Genomic DNA, 25,240 nt, shown 5'->3' with positions numbered 1-25,240 from the left:
GGAGCGCCATGTCGCTCCCATTACCACCCGCGCGGCCGCACTCTGCGCCAGTTGGAGCCTCCGGGTGCTCCTCAAGGGGAGCCCCATGTAGACAGCATTACAATAGTCCCGGCGGGAGGTAACGAGGGCATGAGTGACCGTGCGTAACGAGTCCCGATCCAGAAAGGGACGCAACTGGCGAATCAGGCGAACCTGATAAAAAATCCTCCTGGTCACGGCCGCCAAGTGCTCTTCTAAAGACAGCCGTGAATCCAGGAGGACGCCCAAGTTGCGAGCCCTCTCCGTGGGGGCCAGTGATTCGTCCCCAATAGTCAGTGATGGCGTCAAGTGACTATATCGGGACGTCGGAAACCACAGCCACTCGGTCTTGGATGGGTTGAGCCTGAGCCTGTTCCTCCCCATCCAGATCCGTACGGCCTCCAGGCACCGGGACATCACTTCAAGGGCATCGTTGGGGTGATCTGGGGTGGAGATGTACAGCTGGGTGTCGTCAGCGTACTGATGGTACTCCACCCCGAAACCACGGATGATCTCGCCCAGCGGCTTCACATAAATGTTGAACAGGAGAGGCGAGAGGACCGACCCTTGCGGCACCCCACATATGAGGGGCCTCGGGGTCGACCTCTGTCCCCCTGTCAACACAGTGCCTCCCACCCCTAACTCTTCCAACCGGTGCAGCATGATACCATGGTTGATGGTATCAAAAGCCGCTGAGAGATCTAACAGGACCAGGAAAGAGGAGCACCCCCTGTCCCGAGCCCTCCAGAGATCATCAACCAACGCGACCAATGCCGTTTCCGTGCTGTATCCGGGCCTGAAGCCCGACTGGAATGGATCCAGATACGTCATTTAATCCAGGTGCTGGGGGAGCTGTCGCGCGACCACTCTCTCAACAACCTTCGCCACAAAACAAAGGTTGGAGACCGGACAATAATTTACCAACATTGCCGGGTCCAGGGAAGGCTTCTTGAGGAGAGGCCTCATCACCGCCTCTTTCAAGGCAGCAGGAAAGACACCCTCACCCAACGAAGCATTTATAATCCTTTGGAACCAGCCTCGTGTCACCTCCCGAGAAGCCAGCACTAACCAGGAGGGACACGGGTCCAATAAACAAGTGGTCGCGTTCAGTCTACCCAGAATCCTGTCCACATCCTCAGGGGTCACAGGATCAAACTCATCCCAGATAACATTCTCAAGACCTGCTCTAATCCCTCCCCCTGAGACTACCCAGTCAGAGTCCAGATCTTCCCGAATCTGAGTGATTTTGTCATACAGATATTGAACAAAATCCTCGGCCCTACCCTCCAAGGAGTCCTCCCGCGCTTCCTGGTGGAGCAGGGAGCGGGTCACCCTAAACAGGGCGGCCGGGCGATTATCTGATGACGCAATAAGAGCAGCAAAATAGCTACATTTCGCTGCTTTTATCGCCACTAGGTAATTCCTAATATGAGATCTTACCAGTGTCCGGTCAGATTCAGAACGGCTGGCCCTCCAACTACTCTCTAGGCGTCTTTTCCGGCGCTTCAACTCCCTCAGCTCCTCAGTGAACCAAGGAGCTAAATGAGATCGGCGCCGGGTCAGAGGCCGCAAAGGCACGACCCGGTCCAGAGCTGCAGCGGCCGCCCTATCCCAGGCGGCCACTAGGTCTCCAGTCGAGGCGTGTGCCAGAGCCTCAGGGAATGGCCCAAGCTCCATCTGGAACCTATCAGGTTCCATCAGGCGCCTGGGGCGGAACCATCTTACCGGCTCCGCCTCCCTGCGGCGGGGTGCAGCGGTTCGAAGGTCGAGACGAAGGAGAGAGTGATCAGACCATGACAAGGGCTCGGTGACTATATCCCCTATCTCGAGATCACTCAACCACTGTCCAGAGACAAAAACCAGATCCAGCGTGTTTCCTCCCGTGTGGGTAGGGCCATGAATTAACTGGGTCAGGTCCATAGCTGTCATGGAAGCCATGAACTCCCGAGCCACCTCAGACGCCTCGCCCACGGACGGTAGGTTGAAATCCCCCATGACCATAAGCCTGGGGGTATCAACCGCCACCACGGCGATGACGTTAATTAGCTCGGGCAGGGCTGCTGCCACGTGGCAGGGAGCCAGGTACGTGATCAGAAAACCCATCTGAACCCCATGGCCCCATTTCACAAGGAGGGATTCACAGCCGGTCGTCTGAGGGACAGTGGCCTCCCTCGGTTTCAGACCTTCCTTAATGAGAACCGCTACCCCCCCGCCCCTCCCTTGTGACCTCGGCTGATGGAAGGCAAGGAAACCTGGAGGGCATATTTCAATGAGGGGAACCCCCCCTCCTGGCCCAACCAGGTCTCCGTAACACCTGCCAGGTCCGCACCCCCCTCCTGAATAAGATCACAAATGAGGGGGGCTTTATTTACTACGGACCTGGCATTGCACAGCATCAGCTGAAGGCCAGGGCCCTGAGGGTCTGTGCAACCTGGGAAACAGGTGGAGCTTTGGGGGCCGGAGCACGCCATCGCTCGTAAACAGCGAGTGCGTGCTCCCCTAACACGATATGGCCCCCTGCTCCCGCCATATCTACCCCTCCCACCCACAGTATTGATATTCAAAACACTATCCAGATGAGCTCTAACCCCCCCCCCCCGATCCCGGGCCCACCCACCCCCACCGTGCTTCGCGGCCAGACCCGACCCCGACCCTCCCCCTTGTGGGTTTTCCCCCAAACCCACAACCTGAGTTCTAATTTGACCCTCCCCCTCCCTGAGACCCCTTAAAAATTTAACTAAAAAATTTGATAAAAAAGCCCTCAACCCCCTAGTTTTCACATGTCACCTCTCTGGGTCCCAAAGCCCATCATTGAGGTGGGCCCTCGATAACGATGAGGGCCACATCTGCAAGAGGGGGGAATCTCGCAGCACAAGAAGTCGTGTACATCTCCAAGTGCAGCGATGGAGGAAGGGAACTTAATCAGGGGTCTCAAGATGTATCATGGGGCCATATTGTTCATTGATGTACCATTGGTATCTCTACTGTCCTCCCACGACAGTAGGAGGGTTCTGACAATTTCAGCCAATGGGAACAGCGTCCAGTCCGCCCTCTCACGGCGGGACCCTCGAAGGGTCATAGATCGAAAAGTACTTCTCCCAATGGCGAAAGTCCTGATGTAATAAAGAACCTCTCAGCAGTTGCATCAATTAACTGACTCATGGTCAGAGGGAGATAGTTTATCAGTTAGTCAGTCCGTGAGTCACGCCAGGGGCAAAGACAGAAATCCTTGGCAAAGTCTTATGCTCCAGATCGTATCCTAGTAAGTTATTATCGTATCCTAGTTATTTCCAGCATGGTTTGTTAAATACCTAATCAGAATGTTTTTGCTCTTCAGTTGTCATATCCAATTCTCAGAGATTGCCCTGAGAAGTCTCTTGAAGTGTTTTGGCTTCTTTTCAGAAGTGACTTGCCATTGCCTCTTTCTTACAGCTGAGAAAGAGTGGCTGGCCCAAAGTCACCTAGCTGGTTTTATATCTAAGGTGAGACTACAAATGAGAATCTCCTGATCTAGCCCATTCAAAGACTGACTGTACTGCTGAAAACAAGATGTACAATAATTTTGTAGTACCATATTCTTAAGTATCATGAATCATATTACTGGCTTTCAGATTTTTATTTTAGTATTTTATGAAACTATATTTGCATTCCCATCTTAGCTTAGTGATTCTTCTCAAGTTTGTGGGTTGAATCTAACATAGGAGTGTCAAACTGGCAGCCTGCGGGCCGGATGCGTCATACACAGACCATGCCCACCCCAATTCCACGAAGGCAAAAAACATCATGATACATCACATGACATCAATGTGACACGGCGAGTTTGACACCCGTGATCTAATACATATTGCTTCTGAAGTGTATGGTTAATCAGTAATTCTTTAAAAATTCATTTTGCTGAATTTGAATTCCTACATTCTCAAATCAGTACTCATATTTGGTGAGTTTTGAATTCATCCCATTTGGATTAACCTTGATAAAATACCTGTAAATATGATCTTGTTAATGGACAAAGCTTACTGGTGAGCCAAATTTAAGCAAATTGCTATTGGTAGTAATATTCCAATTTTTTTTTACAACTAATTACTCAAAGGTTTGTACTAATAATTTCTAAGAGTCAAAGGCAAATATCATCCACATGTCATCCTTCACTGGAACCTTTTCAAAAATAATCCCTGATGGTTTAGATTTATGTAGCTTTTCACACAGTGCCTAGCTAGGATGAATTCAAGGTAACCAAATATTTTTGACAAGCTATTGCTGCCAAATGTTTCAAATCTTCCCTTTTATAAAACAATACACAAAACCGCCAATTTAAGAAGAGAATTCACCTCCAAGGAAATTGCAACATAAGAACTTCTGTGTAATGTCAGTGAATTTACAAATACAAAAATAAATAAGGTAGTTCAAACATACTAGGTTGTTTCCTTCCTTCAAAGTACATGTAAATAGCATTCAGCAGTCTGCAGCCTAGCAAATCAATCATTTTAATTGAATGCTAAGTACACAGAAAGAGTAAAACCACAAGCAACAGAAATAGGTTTATAACTAATCCTGCCACACACATCCTTTACCATGTTCATAGCTGATCTATAAACATGCAAAATGATTTTGGATTATTATACTTCCAAATCATTCTACAATTACCAAAATGAAAATTTCAAATGAGAGATTGGTTCTGGAAGCGCTTCCATTGTTTACATAATTGCAGAATATAATTTAGCATCAGTGCTGTTATAGAAAAAAAGCACTGCAAACCATTGCTATACAAAATGTTGTAGAATCAGAAGAGAAAGAAGGGAGAGTTCTGCTTGTGATTAAATACCATAATTTATGTTGATAAATTTTCATTTTCAAAGCACCAATATATATATTGCATATTTATTTAAATATCTTCTTTCAAATTTACTGAAAGGTTATAAAATACCTTTTTCTTATATTCATTATTGACTATTGACATTTATACATGTAACGTGATAGTCTGCCATATGTGTTCAGAAAGATTCTGAGTTGTTCCTAAGCGGAAAGAAGTTAACAGATTAATTCCTGCCTTTAATTATGTAGACCAGGTTTGAGGTACTAAAGAGCTTAACATCATTTTCCTTTTACAATAAAAAGAGATATTTAAATAATAAACTATAATAGTGTGGAAGGCAGCTAAGCAACATCATTATTTAATGAATTATTTTGGTAAAATACTCAGGTAAACCCAATTCAAATATTTTTTAAAAGACTACTGAAAGGTTTATTAAGAACAGTTATATAGCACTAATGAACTAGGTCTGTGATGGCGAACCTATGGCATGCGTGCCAGAGGTGGCACACAGAGTCCTGTGGGCGCGCACGCCGCTGCCAGCTGCTCTTCAGGGTTCCGTCACGCACATGTGTGCCGGCCAGCTGGTCTTGCGAGCATGTGCAGTGGCCAGCTGGGTTCCAGAACGCACATACAAGCTGGACCAGCTGTCTGGTGTGCATGTGCATGACAGAACCCAGAAGAGCAGCTGGCCGCAGCACGCATGCGCACCGGCCAGCTGCTCTCTTTCGGATTCTGGTGTTCCGGCACACGCATACGGGCTCAGGTTTTGGCACTCAGTGCCGAAAGGTTAGCCATCACTGAACTAGGTTATAAGTGTTTGCACTAAGAGTTTAGAAACTTCCTTGCATATTCTCTTAATTGTTCTGAGCCATTAGGTTAGGTTCTGAGCCACACATGCCATAGGCTCACCATCATGGCATTAGGTTTTTATCTGCATTCTAGTTTAGTATTTAAATTAGGTTTTCTGTATAAAAAAACAAAACTGCAAACTCCACGTTCAAACCCCAATTAATTGCATGCTACTGTTTCTAGTGAAAAGACAAATAATTAAAAGGTTTATAGGAAATTACATTGTTGAAGTATTTTTGGACTTTGTCAGCTACATTATTTTCCTTTCTGAATGCAAGAATAATAAATATCTAATTGCAGGAATGCTTTTTCTAAAACAGGGCCTCTAATTCTAATTGCATCTAGAGTATGCACAAAAAAAGAAATTAAATGATGCAACTGTTGCATGATGTTGCTCTTTTAACTGGGAGATGTTGCTAGAATAAACTAAGGGAAAAAAAGAATACAAGACACAGTGAAAAAGAAATCATTTTCAATTCTTACCAAACATCAGAACCCAGAAAACTCCTAAAGCATAACAACAAAATAATACTAATGTATTATTTAAAAAGTATTTAAAAATACTTTTTTAAAGTTCAGTTAGCAAAACCAGCAAAACCTGTGTGCTCAGATGTCTTCCCACATTGATGGGATCTACTCTCCTTCCACTTTGTTTTTCCAGGTAGTGGTAATGGCATCTTGTCATGCTTTGTCTCTGATACTTCTAGGCAAGCCCCTTCACCAGGGCTATATTACTGCCCCTCTGCTCCTCTTACCACATATCTGAGGAAGGCCAAGCAGAAAGTTGCCCTGTGCTTTATAAATAACATGGACAAAATTAATACCTGTTTATGGACATGAATGATGCAGAATGCTGTCTTCCACTGCTTGCACAAAAAATAAATAAATAAATAAAAAATAGCTAAGAGTATTTTTCTATAAAGGAATCTATTCAACAAAGGGCTGTAATCAAGTGAAACTCATGATTACTTCAGAAGTTTCATGTTTTTGTATGGCAAATAAAAAATAATAAAAAAAAAAGAATATGAGAAGTTTTATGGAACTAGTGCCGTACAGTGACTATGAAGTTGGACTAGAGGTTGAGAGATACAGATAATAATTATAAACTTTGTTGCTGACCTTTACATTTGTTTGCGGAAGCCTCAAAAGTTGATTTCCAGAAGAGGGCATTAGTCTCACACATATCCGTATTCATATACAGCAGTATCTTTTAATCTCAGCTATCTCTGACTGTTGCCATAAAATAGCTAGGTCATAGAGTAGAACATAAACTAATAAATATAGTGTGTTATCCAAATATTTTGTGAAGGTACTTTTGATACATTTACTTTTACTAATATGAAAATAAATATTCATGAATGCAAACCACTGATGTAAGTGCAATAGAGTAATTTATATGAAAATACCACTACATAATAGACAGTTGTGACAAGGTATAAATTAACATTTCTTTAAGTTCCCATACAAAGCAGCAGGACGTCTCTTTCCATTTAGGGAGAATTAAATGGCTAGAATAAAATACCTGAAAGAATTCCATTAGATACACTTTTCCTCTTTTGACAGTGAAATGCATAACTCCTAAATTTACTCAGGAGTAACTGACACTTTTTGCAACTGTCACTGCAAGAAGAAAATCAAACTTGTTAGTGCAGTCTTACAATCCAGAATATATCCAGGCTATCCCTAAATGGCAGACTTTGATTCTGAGAATGAAAAATTCAATTCAAGGCCCAGGAAGACTTCCTTCACTGCGAATGGTAGACAGAATATAACATAATACAGGTAGTCCTCAAGATACGACCACAATTGGCCCCAAAATTTATGTTGCTAGTGAAACATTTGTTAAGTGAGTTTGCTCCATTATATGACTTTTTTTGCCACAGTTTTTAAGTGAATCATTGCATTTGTTAAGTTAGTAACATGGTTATTAAATGAATCTGGCTTCCCCAGCGGATTTTGCTTGTCAGAAGGTCACAAAAACTGATCACATGACCCCAGGACATTGCAACCATCATAAATATGAACCCGTTGCCGAGCATCTGAATTTTGAACATGTGACCATGGGGATGCTACAACAGTCATAAGGGTGAAAAACAGTCATGTCACTTTTTTCAGTGCCTTTGTAACTTTGAATAGTCACTAAATGTACTGTTGTAAATTGAGGACTACCGGTATATCATGAAAATAACAGGAAGGTCAACCTGAAGAAAATGCAAAGGGCCTATGATAAAAGGTATAATAGTACTGAGAACACTGTTTGCTGAAGGGATTAAGGTACAGTCTTATATCTGTTAAATGATAATGCTAAGATTTTAACAGATAAGCTGATGAGAAGTTTATGGAAGATATTACAATAATTTGTTTTACATAATCTACTTTTACAAAAGTATGTCAATACTTTAGATAATAAAAAGAATTCTGGCTTATACAGTATAATACTTTATATATTAATATAAGTGAATCTGTAAGCCCACTTCCCTTGGATATAGAAAAATCTTGCAAAAAAGTTTTTACTTTGAGTGTTGTGGAAATGTAGGTTATGTAGAAAATTTATTTGTGGGATTACAATTTACTCTGCTTAATACCTCTGCCTGATAATCAGTTAGATAATCAATGAGATTTCACTAGCAATTAAAATGAAATATGGAATTTGTCACGGATGTCTCCTCTACTTTTAAATTTGGAATTGGAACTCCAGAAATGCCTGATAATTTTATGAAATCAGAGGAATTTTTGTTTATTTAAATCTGAATAGAAAATACTGTAATAAACAGATTATATTTTCAAGTTGTATTTGAATGATTACCAACAGTAGAACCTCGATTTTTTAAAAGTGGTACAATAATCTGAATTAAGTCAAATATTATATCAACAGGCAAAAAAGTACTGAAGGGTATAAGAAAAATGTGGGTTTTGTCCAGAGGTTAATATATACCTGGGGATGGCTATTTCCAGGAAAACATCTAGATTCATGGATAAGAACAATTTAAAATATATAACCTATCTATATTAGGATATTAACAGGTGGATGAAAATATTGAAAGCAATGCTTATGTGGGTTTCACTTAAACATTTAAAACACATTTGAACAGATCTTTTTTTCTTACTGCATAGCTCTTTATATAATAGGTTAGATCTCTTATATAAAATATATAATTATATTGTTGTTTAGTTAAACTGTTACTCATTGAAATATGTGATTACCAATGGAAAAAATGACACAGTATCAGATTTGACCAATCATAGATGATCACCTCAATTCCTGAGAACACTGAAGTTTGAGACTGAATTTATAAGAAGTCAAGCAACATGTTTTTTATCTAGATTTTGCAGGGCAATAGAGGAATTTTTAACATTGAAAAAGGCATTGGCCTTTGTAACAAGACTTTTGCTACTCTTAAATATATACAGTATATCATTCTCCCTGTTTCATATAGTGTTTCATTTACTATCACCAAGTCTCAATGTTTTACTGTCAAGTAGTAACCTCCTATTGCCAATTAGAGTCTGTCACTGCCTGGAGGAAGCAGTTGAATCAATAAGACCTGTTTCATTGAGCTGTCCACAGTACTTTTCATGGCAATCTGGATTACTATCAACCCCCACCCCATTGTAAATCATTCCAGCATTCTCTGGAAGAGAATACTTTTTCTTATCTCCTAAGAATCCACAAAAGGGATGTGTGTGTGTGTGTGTGTGTGTGTGTGTGTGTGTGTGTATATATATATATATATTATATATATATTACTATTTCTTAATGAGTTCTGTGGATCTGAGATATCAGCAGGAAAATATTGTCATAGTGGCAGCCCTATGTAGAATTTCAGTAGCAGATCTGTATTTATGCATGGGGGAGGATTGCCACTGTAGTTCCTCTGCGAATACTTTCCTCTGACATATATACTCAGTGAGAAGATATATTCCTCCTCTGCAAACAAATAGCATTTAAACATGCAGAAATTTGCTTTGCATGGAGTATAGTGAATGTTTTGATTTCAGGGGTAAAAGTAATGCTTTAGGAATCTAAATATTCCAACAAAGGTTTGTTACCAACAATACTTTACTGTTCTATACTTATTTATAGAGGTCAGATCCCCATATCTGCTGATTATGATTATTAATCCTACCCAAGAAAGGGCTGAAAAATGAATTCTTGCATTTTAGTATGAATCATCATTTGCCTTTTTTTATGTTATGTTATCGGTAAGGGAAAATAAAGTTGATTTATCATAAAGGCAATGCTTCCTAAACTGATTAGGTTCAACATGTGACCTCTCACAAATATAATACATAGTAATTATCTGAAGATTTTTTTCTTTTGAATCAGATGTAACTCATGTGCACTGATCCAAAATGTCATCAAAGTATATGTTGGTTGAGAAGATCCTTTAATTATTGTCAAATAATTAAATCCCTTCTTTAAATCCCCTGCTTTTATCTAACCCTTACAGGTAAACATGTTGTAACTTTCCAGAACATTTACATATATAGTCTTAAAAGTCTCATTAGCTTTGTTGAGATTTAGATAAAACACACCGTATTCAGAATGGAAAATAATACATGAAGAATCACAAAAGCAATTCTGTCTCAGAATTGCATGTTCAGCTTACTGAAAAATCTGAAGCTAAGTCTGCCACCAAGAGGAATAAAAGAGAATTATATTTATGTTGCTTACCAGAAAATTTAGAAATATTGATTTAACTTCTTATTCTGGTTATGCATGGTTTAAGGTACAATAAAACACTTTGCCCTCATATATTTGATAGCATGTATTTTGCATGTTTATAAGCTACATAAATTTATTTGGAAATAGAAGCTATGTTAATAGTCAAACTTGGAATTTTCATGTTTGGACAAAAGTAGTGTTATTACATATAATATTTGACACAGTCAACTGTCTTAATAAAATTATCTTCCTCTATTTTACCTTATGCTATTCTATCATACTTTTTATCTCCACTTTATATTTTAGCTCACTTCACTATCTTATCTCATTTTATTGTATTTTATTTTATTATGGCTGATGCTCATGTTTGATATGGTCAATTCCAATTGACTAATCAATAAAGTATATCTTATATTATGTTTAATAATAATTTTACAATAAAATACAAATATTCCTTTTAGTACTAATTTTTACTGTTGCATTCATTCAGTCATAATAAACAAAAAGTGAATATGCTACCTGAGCAGATTTCTATTTAGGAAGATCTTCAAAATGCAAGATGTCAACCTACACTTGCATCATGAGTGGCTACCATTTCAGAGTTATCTGATAATAGTATAATTCACATCATATAAGTAAAAAAACCCAAATGGAGCACATATAGCAAGCAAGGAGATTAAAAAAAACCCCAAGAAAGACTATCACACAGAACTAGATAACAACATCTCTATAACAGAAACCAACTGGACTGTATAGAAGTAGAGACATTTTTTTAAAAGAAGTTTGGTTTGTTTATATTTCAACTTTTTTCTGCATGATTCATATTTTATGAACAATATACAGGATCTAGTCTACCCAATATGACAGTTATTGAAAGAAAAACTTCAGAGACATTGTATATGCTAACTTGTTGGGCTACAACAGAGAAGAGCCATTTTCAGTGAAGCCCCTGAGAGAAATCAGCATGGCTTCACAAAGATCTCTCTGATAAACTAAAGGACAAAAAGGACAGGTACAAAAAATGGAAAGAGGGACAAATAACTAAGGCAGAATATCAGCAGATAGCCAGAATCTGCAAAGACAAAGTCAGGAAAGCAAAGGCTCAGAATGAACAAAGACTTGCAACAAAAGTCAAAGATAACAAAAAAAGTTTCTTTCAACATATAAATAACAAGAAAAAAAAATCAAGGAAATAGTCCACTAAAGAGAGAAAATGGCAAGGATGTAACAGGCAGCAGAGAGAAAGTAGAGCTGCTTAACTCATTCTTCGCATTGGTCTTCACGCAAAAAGAAACTATAGCCCAAACTACCAAAAACACAACTGTAAAAGGCAGACTAGAAATAAAAATTAAACTAAGCAAAAAAAAAAAAAAAAATGGTAAGAGAATGCCTATCTGATCTTGATAAATAAAAACCACCGGGATCTGACGGATTACGCGCCAGAGTTCTAAAGGACTGGGAGATGTCATATCAGAACCACTATACCATATCTTTCAAAAATCCTGGAGCACTAGGGAACTACTAAAAGACTGAAAAAGACGATGTGGTTTCCATTTTCAAAAAAGGAAAAAAAAAACAGACACAGGAAATTATAGACCAATCAGCCTAACATCAATAGCCAGGAAGATACTAGAAAAGATCTGCAAACTTCTAGAAATGAGTAAAGTAATAACTAGAAGACAGCACAGGTTTGTTAAAAACAGATCATGCCAAACCAATCTTATTTCATTCTTTGACAAAGTGACTAAATTATTAGACCAGCAAAATGCTGTGGACATAGTATATTTAGACTTCAGCAAGGCATTTGACAAAGTAGACCACAATCTACTTCTTGGTAAGCTAGAAAAATATGGGATAGACAGCATCACCACCAGATGGATTTGTAACTGGCTGACAAACCATACTCAATGAGTAGTCCTTAATGGTACTACATCTACAGGGAGAGAAGTAAGCAATGGGGTACTACAAGGTTCCCTTTTAGGCCCAGTACTCTTCAATATCTTCATAAACGATTTAGATGAGGAAATAAAAGGGGAATTTATCAAATTTGCAGATTATACTAAACTGGCAGGAATAGCCAATACCCACCTAGAAGATAGGTTCAAGATCCAGATGGATCTTACAGATTTGAACACTGAGCCCCAACGAACAAAATGAAATTCAATGTAGAGAAAAGTAAAGTCCTACACTCAGGTAAGAAAAACAAAAAGTACACATATAGATTGGGAGAAAACAGACTCAATAGCAGTAACCGTGAGAGGGATCTTAGAGTCTTAGTGGACAACCAATTAAATATGAGCCGCTGTGGCACATTGGTTAGAGTGCAGTACTGAAGGCTACTTCTGCAGACTACCAACTACCTGCAAGTTGGCAGTTCAAATCTCACCAGGCTCAAGGTTGACTCAGCCTTCCATCCTTCCAAGATGGGTAAAATGAGGACCCAAAATTGTTGGGGGCAATATGCTGACTCTGTAAACCTCTTAGAAAGGGCTGTAAAGCACTATAACTCATGCCCTGGTTACTTCTCGCTTGGATTACTGCAACTCCCTCTACATGGCGCTGCCCTTGAGGTGCACCCGGAGGCCCCAGCTGGTCCAGAATGCGGCCGCGCAGGTTGTTACGGGAGCTCCCCATTACTCCCGTGTAACACCTCTCCTACGCGAGCTGCACTGGTTACCAGTGATCCTCCGGATCCGCTTCAAGGTGCTGGTACTTACCTATAAAGCCCTTTGTGGCTTAGGTCCGGGGTACTTGGAGGACCATCTCCTACCTGCCTCCCACCGTAGCTCACACAGGGCTACCCTCCTCAGGGTACCGTCGACCAGACAATGTCGGCTGGCGACATCCAGGGGTAGAGCGTTCTCTGTGGGCGCTCCTGCCCTCTGGAATGAGTTACCCACCGAGTTCCGGACGGCGCCTGATCTCCGCTCCTTCCGTCTTGGCTGTTTCAACAAATGGGCTGATTCTGATTCTTGGATTTTATTATTTATTTGTCCCTGTTTTAACTGGTTTTAATTAGGATTTTCCTTCATTATTGTATGTTTTTAACTTGTGTTCGCCACCCTGAGTCCTTTGGGAGAAGGGTGGCATATAAATATTTGTAAATAAATAAATAAAAATAAATAAATAAATATAAAGTGGTATATAAATCGAAGTGCTATTGCTATTGCTAACAGTGTGCAGCGGCAGCAAAAAAAGTAAATGCAATCCCAAATTGCATTAACAGAGGGATTCAATCAAGACCACACCTAGAATATTGCATCCAGTTTTGGTCACTGCACTATAAAAAAGATGTTGAGACTCTAGAAAGAGTGCAGAGAAGAGCAACAAAGATGATTAGGAGACTGGAGGCTAAAGCAAACGAAGAATGGTTACAGAAACTGGGCATGGCTAGTCTAGTGAAGAGAAGGACCAAAGGAGATATGATAGCAGTGTTCCAATACTTGAGGGGCTGTCACAGAGAGGAGGGGATCATTCTATTTCCCAAAGCACCAGAAGGCAAAACAAGGAATATTGGATGGAAACTGATCAAAAAGAGATTCAAGCTAGAAATAAGGAGAAATTTTCTGGTACTGAGAACAATCAATCAATGGAACAGCTTGCCTTCAGAAGTTGTGGGAGCTTTATTACTGGAAGCTTTCAAGAAGAGACTGGACTGCCATCTGTCAGAAATGGTGTAGGGCAGTGATGGCTAACCTTTTTGCCATCGCATGCCAGGAGGGGGGGGGCGAGGGAGGTTCGCACATGTGCGTGCCCATGCCCATAATTCTATGCGCCCCACCCCACGCATGCGCGTATGACTCCCCTCCCCCCACCGCTCCTGGCACGCAATGGCCCATTAGGTCCTTAGCCTCTCTAGGAATCTCTGGAGACAGCAAAAAAGTCACTTCCTGTGCAACTGGAAGTTGGGAAACGGTCCGTTTCGGACCTCCGAAGGAGTGGGGAAGGCTATTTTTGCCCTCCCCAGACACATAGAGAGGACCTGGAGCCAGATGAGAAAGAAAAATGGGCCTCCCCCCCCCACCAGGCCCTCTGTAGGCAGGAAACAGCCTGTTTCCCTACTTCTGGTGGGCCCAGAAGGCCTGAAAATCAGCTGGCCGGTGCGCACATGAGCACTAGAGCTGAGCTGGCGTGCCCACTGATATGGCTACTCGTACCATAAATTCGCCATCATGGGTGTAGGGTCTCCTGTTTGGGCAGGGGGTAGACTAGATGATCTACAAGGTCCCTTCCAACTCTGTTATTCTGTTAAGAGTTGGATATAGTGTATAAAGAAGAAAGTAAGAAGTATACGAATAATCCAGAGGAAAATTCTGAATCTTGATGGATAGAATAATATTTACACTTCCATATATGTTCTTATATAACAGACAGTTTTCCCTACAACAGCAACCCTGTGGGGTGGGTTGAATTGAGAGTAAGTGACTTACCCAAAGTTACCCAGCTGATTTTTCATGCCTCAGATGAGACTAGACTTTACAACTCTATTGTAAATTGTGAACAATCAACCATAAAGGCCAGACAAGGAATAATGGATGGAACCTGATCAAGGAAAGGTTTAACCTAAAAATGAGAAATTTTCTGACAGTGAGAACAATCAACTAATGGAACAGCTTGCTTTCAGAAGTTTGGGTGCTTCATCACTGGAAGCTTTCAAGAAGAGACTGGACAGCCATCTATCAGAAATGGTATAGGGTCTCCTGCTTGACCAGGGGTTGGACTAGATGACCTACAAGTTACCTTCCAACTCTGCTATTCTAATTCTTGGTTTTTAGCCTGATGCCTTAATTATTAGACAAAATGGGGTTAAGAGTGATCCCATCCATATATGTATGTTTGATCATGAGATTGTCAACAAAGGAAGCTTAAGTAAGAAATTTAAACATTTGGATTCAGAAATTGAAGGCATTAATCCAAATTGTAAGAGCAGCAATTAGTTTTGTTGGCTTACAAAGAGTGTTCTCTTCCTCTGGAATAATTCACTGAAAACTGCAAAGCAATTTGGAAACTGAAAAAGCAAGACAATTTGTCTTTCTTTTGCCAGATTCTGAAAAAAAAGGAACAGATGAACACTTTATTTGCCATTCACCAAAGTTTTCAATGTCTTGTGCTGACTTGATTGAAATTGCTTATTCTTTCTAACAAAATGTACTTTAAATCAGAAGAGCACGTTTTAAGTAATAATCTATTTTTATTGTTTGCTGAAGAAAATTAGTCAGAACAAGCCAATTTAAAAGCAGCTGGTGGTTATGCTGTTATAACATGGCAAATGTATCTCCAAATACCCACAAATAATTCAACTGAAGCTGGTTCATCTCCTAATGCTTCACAAATACATAACCGCTAATTTGCTATTAATATTCTAATTTTATTTTATATAAACATGATTTTTTAAAAATCTGACTAAAATTATATTAAATGTAAGTACATTCTAAAATTTATATATATATATGTAGGTCTTTGGTTATTCGGGTTTTCTCCCGCGTAAAATTGGAGGTTTCTTGGCAACGTTTCAACGAAGTCTCATTCGTCATCTTCAGGCTGGTGTTCTCGGCTTTGTGCTTCTAGGAGCAATGTTGACATTGCGGGAGAAAACCCGAAATAACCAAAGACCTACATACAAACACCCGCGAAAACCTCAGAAAACAAATACATACATACTATATGTATGTATGTATGGTTATACATATATATGTGTGTGTGTGTGTGTGTTTGTGTGTATCCCTGAATAAACCATTGTATTCATACTGTATCAAACAAGCACTTTTACTAGAAATGATGATTGCAATCATCATTTAAATCATTTCATAAGTGAAATGATTTAAAACATTAAATTGGCTCTCCCTGACTAGTGAATTAAATTATGAACTGAATCGATTTAAATCAAATCCATCCTATTTATAATTATTCAGAACTTCAGGATCTATTTTTTAAGGAATGTTCTCATGGGACCTCTTATAATGAAGTTAAGATCATTCTTTGTAAGACCAAATTTATAACTCCCAGATCCATCTGAGCATTCTATTCTTACTAAAGATTACATTACTTATAATACACTGAGGGGGATTATATAAATTAGCAATAATTGGTTCCAATTCCAGCTTCTTTACTTCCCCTCTCCTCTCATTTCCAAGAAAACTACAATACTTTGCCTAGCCCAAAATCATATCTTGCTCTGATGCAAGGACGGCCCACTAACCATTGTCCACATGCCTCTAGCTGTAATTCAGTGTTAATCTGCAGGGGACCTAAAATGCTACCTGAAAATTGTGTTTTCCTTAAAATCCTGCTTCAAGATGTGTGCAAGAAATAGAAGGTGTTCTGATGTATATTAGGGGAGGCAGCCTAAAATGATGTGTTCTATTGGATGGTTCCAACTGATTCTGCTTATTTCCTATATGTTGATCCCCTTCCCTGATCTTTTTATATAGCTCTTGCTCTCTTTTGCATGAATGGAAGACTGTATTTTTTAAAAAGAAAATGGATCGATCAACTGGTTAACAGAAAGTGCAAATGTTTGAAATTAACCACTCTGAGTCTGTAATTAGAAGCATAACAAAAAAGCATTGTGGTGCTCCCAGGAAGAAACCCTGTAAAATTTCCCACGACCACAAATTACAATTGGTTTTAATGAACAGAGATATTTAGCTATATAATATATCCAATATATTCAAATATCTTATAGCTGAATAAGGCAGAATTTCTGAATAAACTGCAAGAGGTAAAGAATAATTGGAAAAGTATTTTGCTGAACAGAGAATTCAATCAGATGCTTTTGACACCTCTATTGTCTAAGAAAGGCTTTCTCAAAGTTTGCAATACTACAAGCCCCCTACAAGCCTCCAGGCAAAGTGAGATTGTAGAAGCACTGCTGTTTCTGGAAAAGCAACTAAAAGCTCTTTACACTAGGGATATCTAGAACAACCAGTTTTCAGTAAGAAATGAATTGAAAATGGTTTGATATTAAAGCCCTTCTATTAAAGGCTGTATCCTATGTTGGAAAAAAAGTTATTCATTTTTTTCCTATTCATTCTTCCCCTTAGCTTCATTTCAATCCACACCAGAATTTCCTTTCATTTACAAAAATTCTTATGATCCAAGTTATGCAAATTGTATTAATTAGTGCAATTCAGTTTTAAAATTAGAACTATCTCATTAATACCTGATCTTTATTAGTTAAGCCAATGTGCATGATAAGATAAAAATGCACCAGGTAGTCAGGATTTGGCATAAAATCTTGACGTCTTGTCATCATAGCACATATCAGTTTGTAGGCACGAATCTTTCCTTCTTTATATTCATCGCGTAAAGTTGTAGCCTAAAAAAAAAATTGTTAAATCATTTGTGAACTCTGAAATAACCAGACCATTATATATTAAAGTATGTAAATATTCTCACCAGAGTGATTTTGATTCTATTTCTGATGCTAGTCTGAAACATTTTTTAAAAAACTCAAAAGAAAAAAAATTAAATTGTTGATCTTAAATTGTTAATTCATAAATGGGCAAGTTTATAAATCTTAGTGTAAGCCTCCAGTGTGATGATACAAGTTTTATATATTCCTTCGCAACAAGTAGGTTTCAGCAAATCTGTTCATGTTCCCACAATTCCTACCTACCTGTGGCCCACTACATTCGTACAGGGCAATGGCTAAGCCTCAATCGTTGACTTGCCTGGGTAAACAGGATCCATTGCCTCTGAGGTCACACCCCACCAGACATGCTGCACTGTTTCTATATAGGTGATTCTTGACAATCTTAGGCTACACATAGTAAGAAAAATGCTCACAGCTATCTTTTTAAAATCTTTGCTATGGGGAAAGTAGGATTTATGGTTTATATGCACATACAGTTGCAAGAAAAAGTATGTGAACCCCTTGGGATTACGTGGAGTTTTGCATGAATTGGTCATAAAATGTGCTCTGAACTTCATCTAAGTCACAACAATAGAAAAACACAGTCTGCTTAAAATAATACTACACAAACATTAGATGTTGCCATGGTTTAATGGAACATAACATGTAAACATTCACATACTTTTTCTTGCAACTGTATATGTTGGGTTCTATAGTATATCTTCTTGCACCCAAAGGTAGACATTAGGTAAAATACAAAGTTACATGTATGCAGTAAGCTATACAGATAGTCCTCATCTTACAACAGTTCATTAAGTTACTGTTCGAAGTTAAAATGGCACTGGAAGAAGTGATTTATGGCCGTATTTCACACTTACGACCTTTGCAGCATCCCCATGACCACGTGATCAAAATTCAGACCTTCTGACAAGTAAAGTCAATGGGGAAGCCACATTCACTTAACAACTGTGTTACTAACCTAACAATTGCAGTGATTCAATTAACAACTGTGGCACGAAAAGTCATAAAATGGGGCAAAATTCACTTAACAAATGTCTTGCTTAGCAACAGAAATTTTGGGCTCACCTGTGGTCATAAGTCGAGGAATACCTGTACTTACTATGTTGGCTTTGTTAACTTTTGGTTTGAGTACAGAATATAAACTTCATGCTACAGTGGTTAGCAGTATATTTTCATTGGAGCTAGTATAACTAAGGAAATAATTTAACTTTTTATTTTTTCAAATTATACCTAATACAAATAGATTTGTTTCTGGATTTGTAGTAAATAGACCACTTTTTTTAAAAATGTATTATAATTACTGCTTCCATTGGATGTTAAGAGAAATTTTAATTTATTTGTATTATTTTAACCAAAAATGCCCCTCACTTCTTTTTAGATTGCCTGGTAGGAACAGTCAGCATACAATATCATCCCAACTATTTTGGGAGGTCTTTTAAATTCTCATTATATTATGTGGTCGGTAGATTCGGAAAGTTTTCAGGAGTTTTCTATTTGGAACATGGATCACTCAATATGTCAGAGTGGTATTTTATTAGGATACAGTTGACTCAGAACATGCTGAGCAAGGCTACTTTACCCAGTTTAAAACAGAAACCCATTTTCTCTGTCATGCACACCTCTTGTTGAATATTCAAAATGTTTCTGACTTTCTTCACCTGGAACACAAGACACTAGAAGCATTCTGAGGGAAAATTCCAAGTAGGGCATCTTGTTTGGCAATAAAAAACTTTTCCTCTGTTCCAAGTCCATCCATGAACTGTTTGCATTTTCATGCAAAAGCAAATGAACAACTTACCTTGAACAACCATGATGCAAATATTCTAAGTGGTGGAATTAAAACAGGAGGGGATGGAGTAGACTGGTTATCCAGACTTATTGCCAGATTGTCTCTTATCTAAAACAAATAAACAAGAAACAATTTAAGTGTTTTAAATTTCATCACCCTTATAAAGTTAGTTGCATTCTTTTTAAACATTTACATGCAAAATATTGGTTCTCAAAGTTATTTGCTAGTTGATTTGAATAAATTTAGCTGATGAGACCAAGACATGAGATAGTCTATGCATGTTTTTTCATTTCTTCATTTTACAGGAAATCAATGGAATATTAAATACTGTATTTTTCGGAGTATAAGACGCACCCGAGTATAACACCTACCTTTTTTGGTGAGGAAAAAGAAGAAAAAGAAATCTCCCTCTGCCTCTGAGCAAATTTGCCTCGTTGCAGCAAATAGCAAACAGCTTGCTTTACTTTCATTTTCGTTTTCAGCATAGCTTGATTAGCACAAGGAAAAAAAAATCTGCTCCAGCAATTTACCTCTTTGCAGCAAGCAGCAGAGCCCTGTGCAAAACACCTGAGAGCAAATCAGCTGAGAGTCGGGAGGCCGATCCAATCAACTTGTGCTAATTAGGTTGTGCTGAAGCTGAAAGGAGCTGTTTTTTCTTGCTGTTTGATTGCAAGGAGGTAACTGCTGCAAGGCAGAGGCCAAAGGGTGGGGGCCAGTGGGCGGGCAGGGCTACATTCGGTGTATAAGATGCACCTAAATTTTCACCCCCTTTTAGGGGGGAAAAAGGTGCGTCTTATACTCCAAAAAATACGGTATGTAGTTCTCCTATTGCCTTTTTTCATCATTAATCTGTGATGAACAGGGTTCTAAAACTGGAGCAGTTGTTTGCAATTCCATTTTCTATGGAACAAGATCCATTAGCTTGCGACAAAGAAATATACATTAAAACTGTCCTAAACACATTAATGGAATGATGGAGAATCCATCTCTTTCTACATATTGCTGGATTTTAGTTCATTTATTCCTTATTTAGTCCAGTGTATTTGTTTAGCGAATGTCTGCTATTGGAGACCATAATTCTTTAGCAACATTTTGTTTGCTAATTATATCATCACACTAGCTAAAAATACCGGGTTCCAAAATGTTTGGTTTAGGGACCACATCTAGTTCTGTTTTTTAACATGTGTGGGGCAAAAAATTTGGGTACTTTTGTGCATTTTGGGTGGCTCACTGCAGATAGTCAAGACATTCATTTAACAGCTTGAAACTTTCTAAATTTGTGCTCATTTTGGGAGTATGGCCTTCATCATGCCATGAAAGTTAACGTGGCTAAGTAGGAAATGTTTAATATAAGAGGAGAACATTATGAAGTTATGAGTAGTCATAACAATAACCTTATTATCCCTTAATATTGCATATCTACTATAATTTATTAATTTCAACGTATCACTTTCATATCATTATTTCTATCATTAAATTATACTGTTAATTATTTTTCAGGAACTATAAATTAGGGATCAGCTAAAATATTTATTTCATTCCAAGAGAATTCCAGCAGCCTAAACAACTGTTGAAGTCTTAATAAATTGGGTTAGTAAGGCTATTTTAAAATTCTGAAAATTTCATTTGATTTGAATATATTATACGTTTATTTTAGCTGCTTACCTCACAGTAAATTCATCATAACATTCAACCTTACCTTTGCTAATTTGTGCCATAACTCAAAGAGATATTCAACAACTCTGGCATGTATTTTAGGAGACTGGATATTGTTCACATCTCCAAGAATTCCTAATGTTCTTCTCCACAATACAGCTGCAGAGTCAGGATGCCATCCAGTCAGAGTGCCACCAGCAATTATGCTACAATCATCAGCAAGGAATTCACTGCTGTCTAAAAGAAAGAATGGTTTGCATTAGCTTTTTTAATATATGTGCCAAAAGAGAAAAAGATATCAAATTTTATTTATTTAAAATTTAGAAACCAAGATAAAAAAGATATAAATTTTATTTTTTCCCTATCTTTAAAGGTATAAAGTTAGACCTTTATAACATCAACAATGCTTAAATACCACTTTATTGAAACCATATACACGTCTTATAATGATGATATAAAGTATTTTTTTAAAAAAGAAGCCAGGTTTTCCATTTAGTTATACTGGAGTAAAATCATACAAATTTCTAGAGCAATTGAAATATATAATACAATATAATAAGAAAAGGGTAGATGATAAAGACAATAAAACCATAAATGCAGCAGCTTGAATAAAATGTTTTTGAACATCAGCATGTTAAAAATTAACATGTTGATTAAAATTCCCAGGAGAAAAAACACATTGGTCTTGTATCTTAAAACAATCAAGGTATGCCAGCTATTTCTCACTTTGGAGGATATTATTGTATCAATAGAAAAGTATATGCAAAAATAAAAGTGTACACATATACAGACATACACTCTTCTATTACATATATTAAAGTTAATACAGTTTTAGGCACTTGAAATATGACAATACCATATATGTTCCCCTGTCTGGGAAGAAGTAAAAGGACTAATCACTAGGGAAGGCAAAGCAGAAGAGCTGGTACAAGCATCTGAGCATGGAATGAATGAATGAATGATGTCATGTCCTTTGTTTTATCTACAAACAAGATGGTAGAAAGCTCAAGCATTTCATAACTCAGTTTCCTTAGCTGAAGTGTAATGTTACGATTAATACCAATTCAGTTTATCTTTCCCTCTTTACATGCATACCTGAGAAGTTGGTAGCCAACCACTGATGGGCATCTGGATCAACAGAAATGTCAGCATGCATGGATATATCATTATTTTCTTCACAGGTTTGCCAGGTAGCCAAACTCATGCCCATTTCATTGTTGTATCCAATAGAAGTATCACTGCTAATACTTTCACCTAAATAAAAAAGTGATATATAAAATAGGCTATAGTAATACAATCTGAAAATATGACGGAAGTAATTAAAACAGAAAATGTTACTATATGAATCTGGTGACATCAGTATACAGTATTCTATTTCACCAATCATTTCAATAAAGTGAGTTTTCTGAAACACTCACACTTTTCTTTCTCTTTCTGATTTCCATGTAACTGCTGTATGTCTGTCTTGAGATTTAATTCAGATGGAGTGTTGCTTGCCTGCATGATTTTGTGAAAAAAATGTGTTTTTTATATTAATATAATTGCAATATAGCTTCATAATTTGTCTCCTTCAAAGCACTGATCAATTTCACACACTATTACAATATAAGCTTCACAATATTAGACATCATTCCTTAATTATTTGATTTCATTTATTTGTTCTATGGTCAGAGATGAAAAGGACAGTAAAACTTCTTAAAATAATTAACAGGGATAAAAAAGAAAAGAAAAAAGGACTTGTGAATGTCTGTATATGTAAAAAAAATTGATAACACTATGTTAGCTGCTGAAGGTGTCAAATTCTATTCTTGTCAAACCCCAAATTATCTAATTGTAATTGCAATGAGTTTTAAAACTTTTTGTATACTTTTCACAGCACTGATTTTTTAATAGGAAAGACATGATTTCTTATTGGGGCCAGTCCAGGTATATGCTGATAAGGGGCTCTGACTTTGATACGGCAGTCTAAAACTGAATCATTAAAGAGGTAAGTATTTCATTCACATAGCTTGCTACCTAGCCTGGTTAACATTCAGTTTTAAAACTGCAAACTATGCCTTCAACAGTGATTGAGGGTAGATAGCTTCACATTCCTGTTCTTCCCTTTTCAAACTGAACATTTGCCCAATAAACTTTTATATCTTAAATTGTATTTATCAGCCTGTGAGACATATATTGAAAAGATGTGGATATCTCTCAGTTCAGATAATTTTTTTTATTCTTTCATCTTATTTTAAACAACTACAGGATGTAACCCTACTTGCATTAACTGCAGAAAGGTTTATCTAAATAAATGGAAATTGAACAGTGATAGGTATGGGCCAGTGTTGTAGTTCTGTTTTAATTCTACATTAAATATTTGTAATGTTAATGTATGTTATGGGCTACAGCTATAGTGTGTTTTCCCCAAAATAAGACTTGGTCTTATTTCTTTTTGACACTCCCCCCCCAAATAGCTAGGGCTTCTTTTCAGGGGTGTCTTAATTTTTTTGAGGTGCAGGAGGTGGCGAGCACGGTCACCTCATGGCTGTTCAGTCCTTTAATCGCTGCCCGCAGATCACCTGAGCCAGCGAGGACTGGGACTTCTGTCTCTCCAGGCACCTGGAGATATTTCCGGCGATGTTTCCGTGGGCTGAGATTAAAAGGCAACCGGGGAAGGGAAGGGCTGCCTCCTGTGCTGTTCTGTGCTCCCCTTCACTAGGGCTTCCTTTTGGGGTAGGGCTTATATTAGGCCCACCCAAAAAAATCAGGCTAGGACTTATTTTTGGGGTAGGTCGTATTTTTGGGGAAACACGGTACATATTTAATAAATTAAAGTTTAAACTTAATCATTCTTCTGTAACTGAATATGTTCCATATACTGTATTTTCCGGCGTATAAGACGACTTTTTAACGCATGAAAATCTTCTCAAAAGTCGGGGGTCATCTTATACGCCGGGTGTCGTTCTCTTGTAACCAGGCAGACCAGCCCGAAAGGCTCTGACAAGTCTTAAATGGCTCTGGCGATTCAAGCTTTGACGATCTGCTAATCAGGCAACTCAGCTGGGATCGCCAGAGCCATGGAGAAGGGAAAAATTTTTCCCCCTCCAGCTTGCTTACCTTAGCTCAGTGGTTGGGGGACAAACAACCCTTTCACAGGGGTTTTGCAAGTGGTGCAATACATAAAAACGAGCGCAGCCCTCGCCATCTGGAATGAATGGTGCTGTTGTGGCGGTGGGGGAGGGGGCGGTAGAAGCGGGAAGAAGCGGCGTTTGCGATGGCTGGAAGCTGTGGGAATGAAGCACTACTTTCATTTGTATGGCAACAGCATTCCGCCTTGGTATATTTGTGCCAGCCAGTGGCGCAAGGCAGCCCTCCTCTCCTGCTGCCTGGGACTCAGAGTGGTAAATGGCGTCTAATCCGGAGAGCAGCTGGATTTTGCTCTCTAATCCGGATGCCAGATCGGCCCCCTCCAAACTCTTGTCTCTCGAGGAGTGCTCCCTGAAGCGGGGCTGGAAACTTTGGTTGGGCTGCTTGAGAGAGGACAACTTGCAGGGGGGCGATCTGGTGTCTGCAATGGAGAGCAAAATCCGCCTTTTTCTCTCCGCTGTAAGAGCGGCATCCGGCTTTTTCTCTCTGCTGTAAGAGCGCTGTAAGAGCGGCAGCCCTCATCTCCTAATGCTTGGGACTCGGAGCGGTAAATGGTGACTGGTCCGGGGAGCAGCTGGATTTTGCTCTCCATTGCGGATGCCAGATCAGCCCCCTGCAAGATCTCGTCTCTCGAGGAGCCCGACCAAAGTTTCCAGCCCCGCTTCAGGGAGCGCTCCTCGAGAGACGAGAGTTTGCAGGGGGCTGATCTGGCGTCCGCAATGGAGAGCAAAATCCAGCTGCTCCCCGGACCAGTCACCATTTACCACTCTGAGTCCCAAGCAGCAGGAAACAAAGGCTGCCTTGCGCCGCAAATACATACCAAGGCAGAATCCTGATGCTGCACTTTCAGCAGACAGATGAGGGCTGCCTTGGCCATCGGCTGGCGCAAATATACAAAGGGGAATGCTCATGCCACACAAGTTCAAGTAGTGCTTCGCTCCCACA

At 39.1% G+C, this 25,240-nt stretch overlaps 1 protein-coding gene across 1 annotated transcript in view; it reads right to left on the bottom strand.

Moving 5' to 3' along the window:
- RALGAPA2 (Ral GTPase activating protein catalytic subunit alpha 2) overlaps nucleotides 1-25,240 on the bottom strand; it is a 176,220-nt gene that overhangs the window by 91,367 nt on the left and 59,613 nt on the right. Inside the window, exons 20-24 of the mRNA XM_070941007.1 lie at nucleotides 22,585-22,663; nucleotides 22,262-22,420; nucleotides 21,210-21,403; nucleotides 19,520-19,618; nucleotides 17,509-17,664 (exon numbers count right to left, since the gene is read on the bottom strand). Coding sequence (XP_070797108.1) covers nucleotides 17,509-17,664; nucleotides 19,520-19,618; nucleotides 21,210-21,403; nucleotides 22,262-22,420; nucleotides 22,585-22,663 — 687 coding nt within the window. The remainder of the gene's footprint in view (nucleotides 1-17,508; nucleotides 17,665-19,519; nucleotides 19,619-21,209; nucleotides 21,404-22,261; nucleotides 22,421-22,584; nucleotides 22,664-25,240) is intronic.

Source organism: Pituophis catenifer, unplaced genomic scaffold (genome assembly GCF_029215685.1).
Source record: "Pituophis catenifer annectens isolate HBS135680 unplaced genomic scaffold, rPitCat1.0.hap2 SCAF_3, whole genome shotgun sequence".
Taxonomy (NCBI): Eukaryota; Metazoa; Chordata; class Lepidosauria; order Squamata; family Colubridae; genus Pituophis; species Pituophis catenifer.
This window is presented reverse-complemented; position numbering and strand designations above follow the sequence as displayed.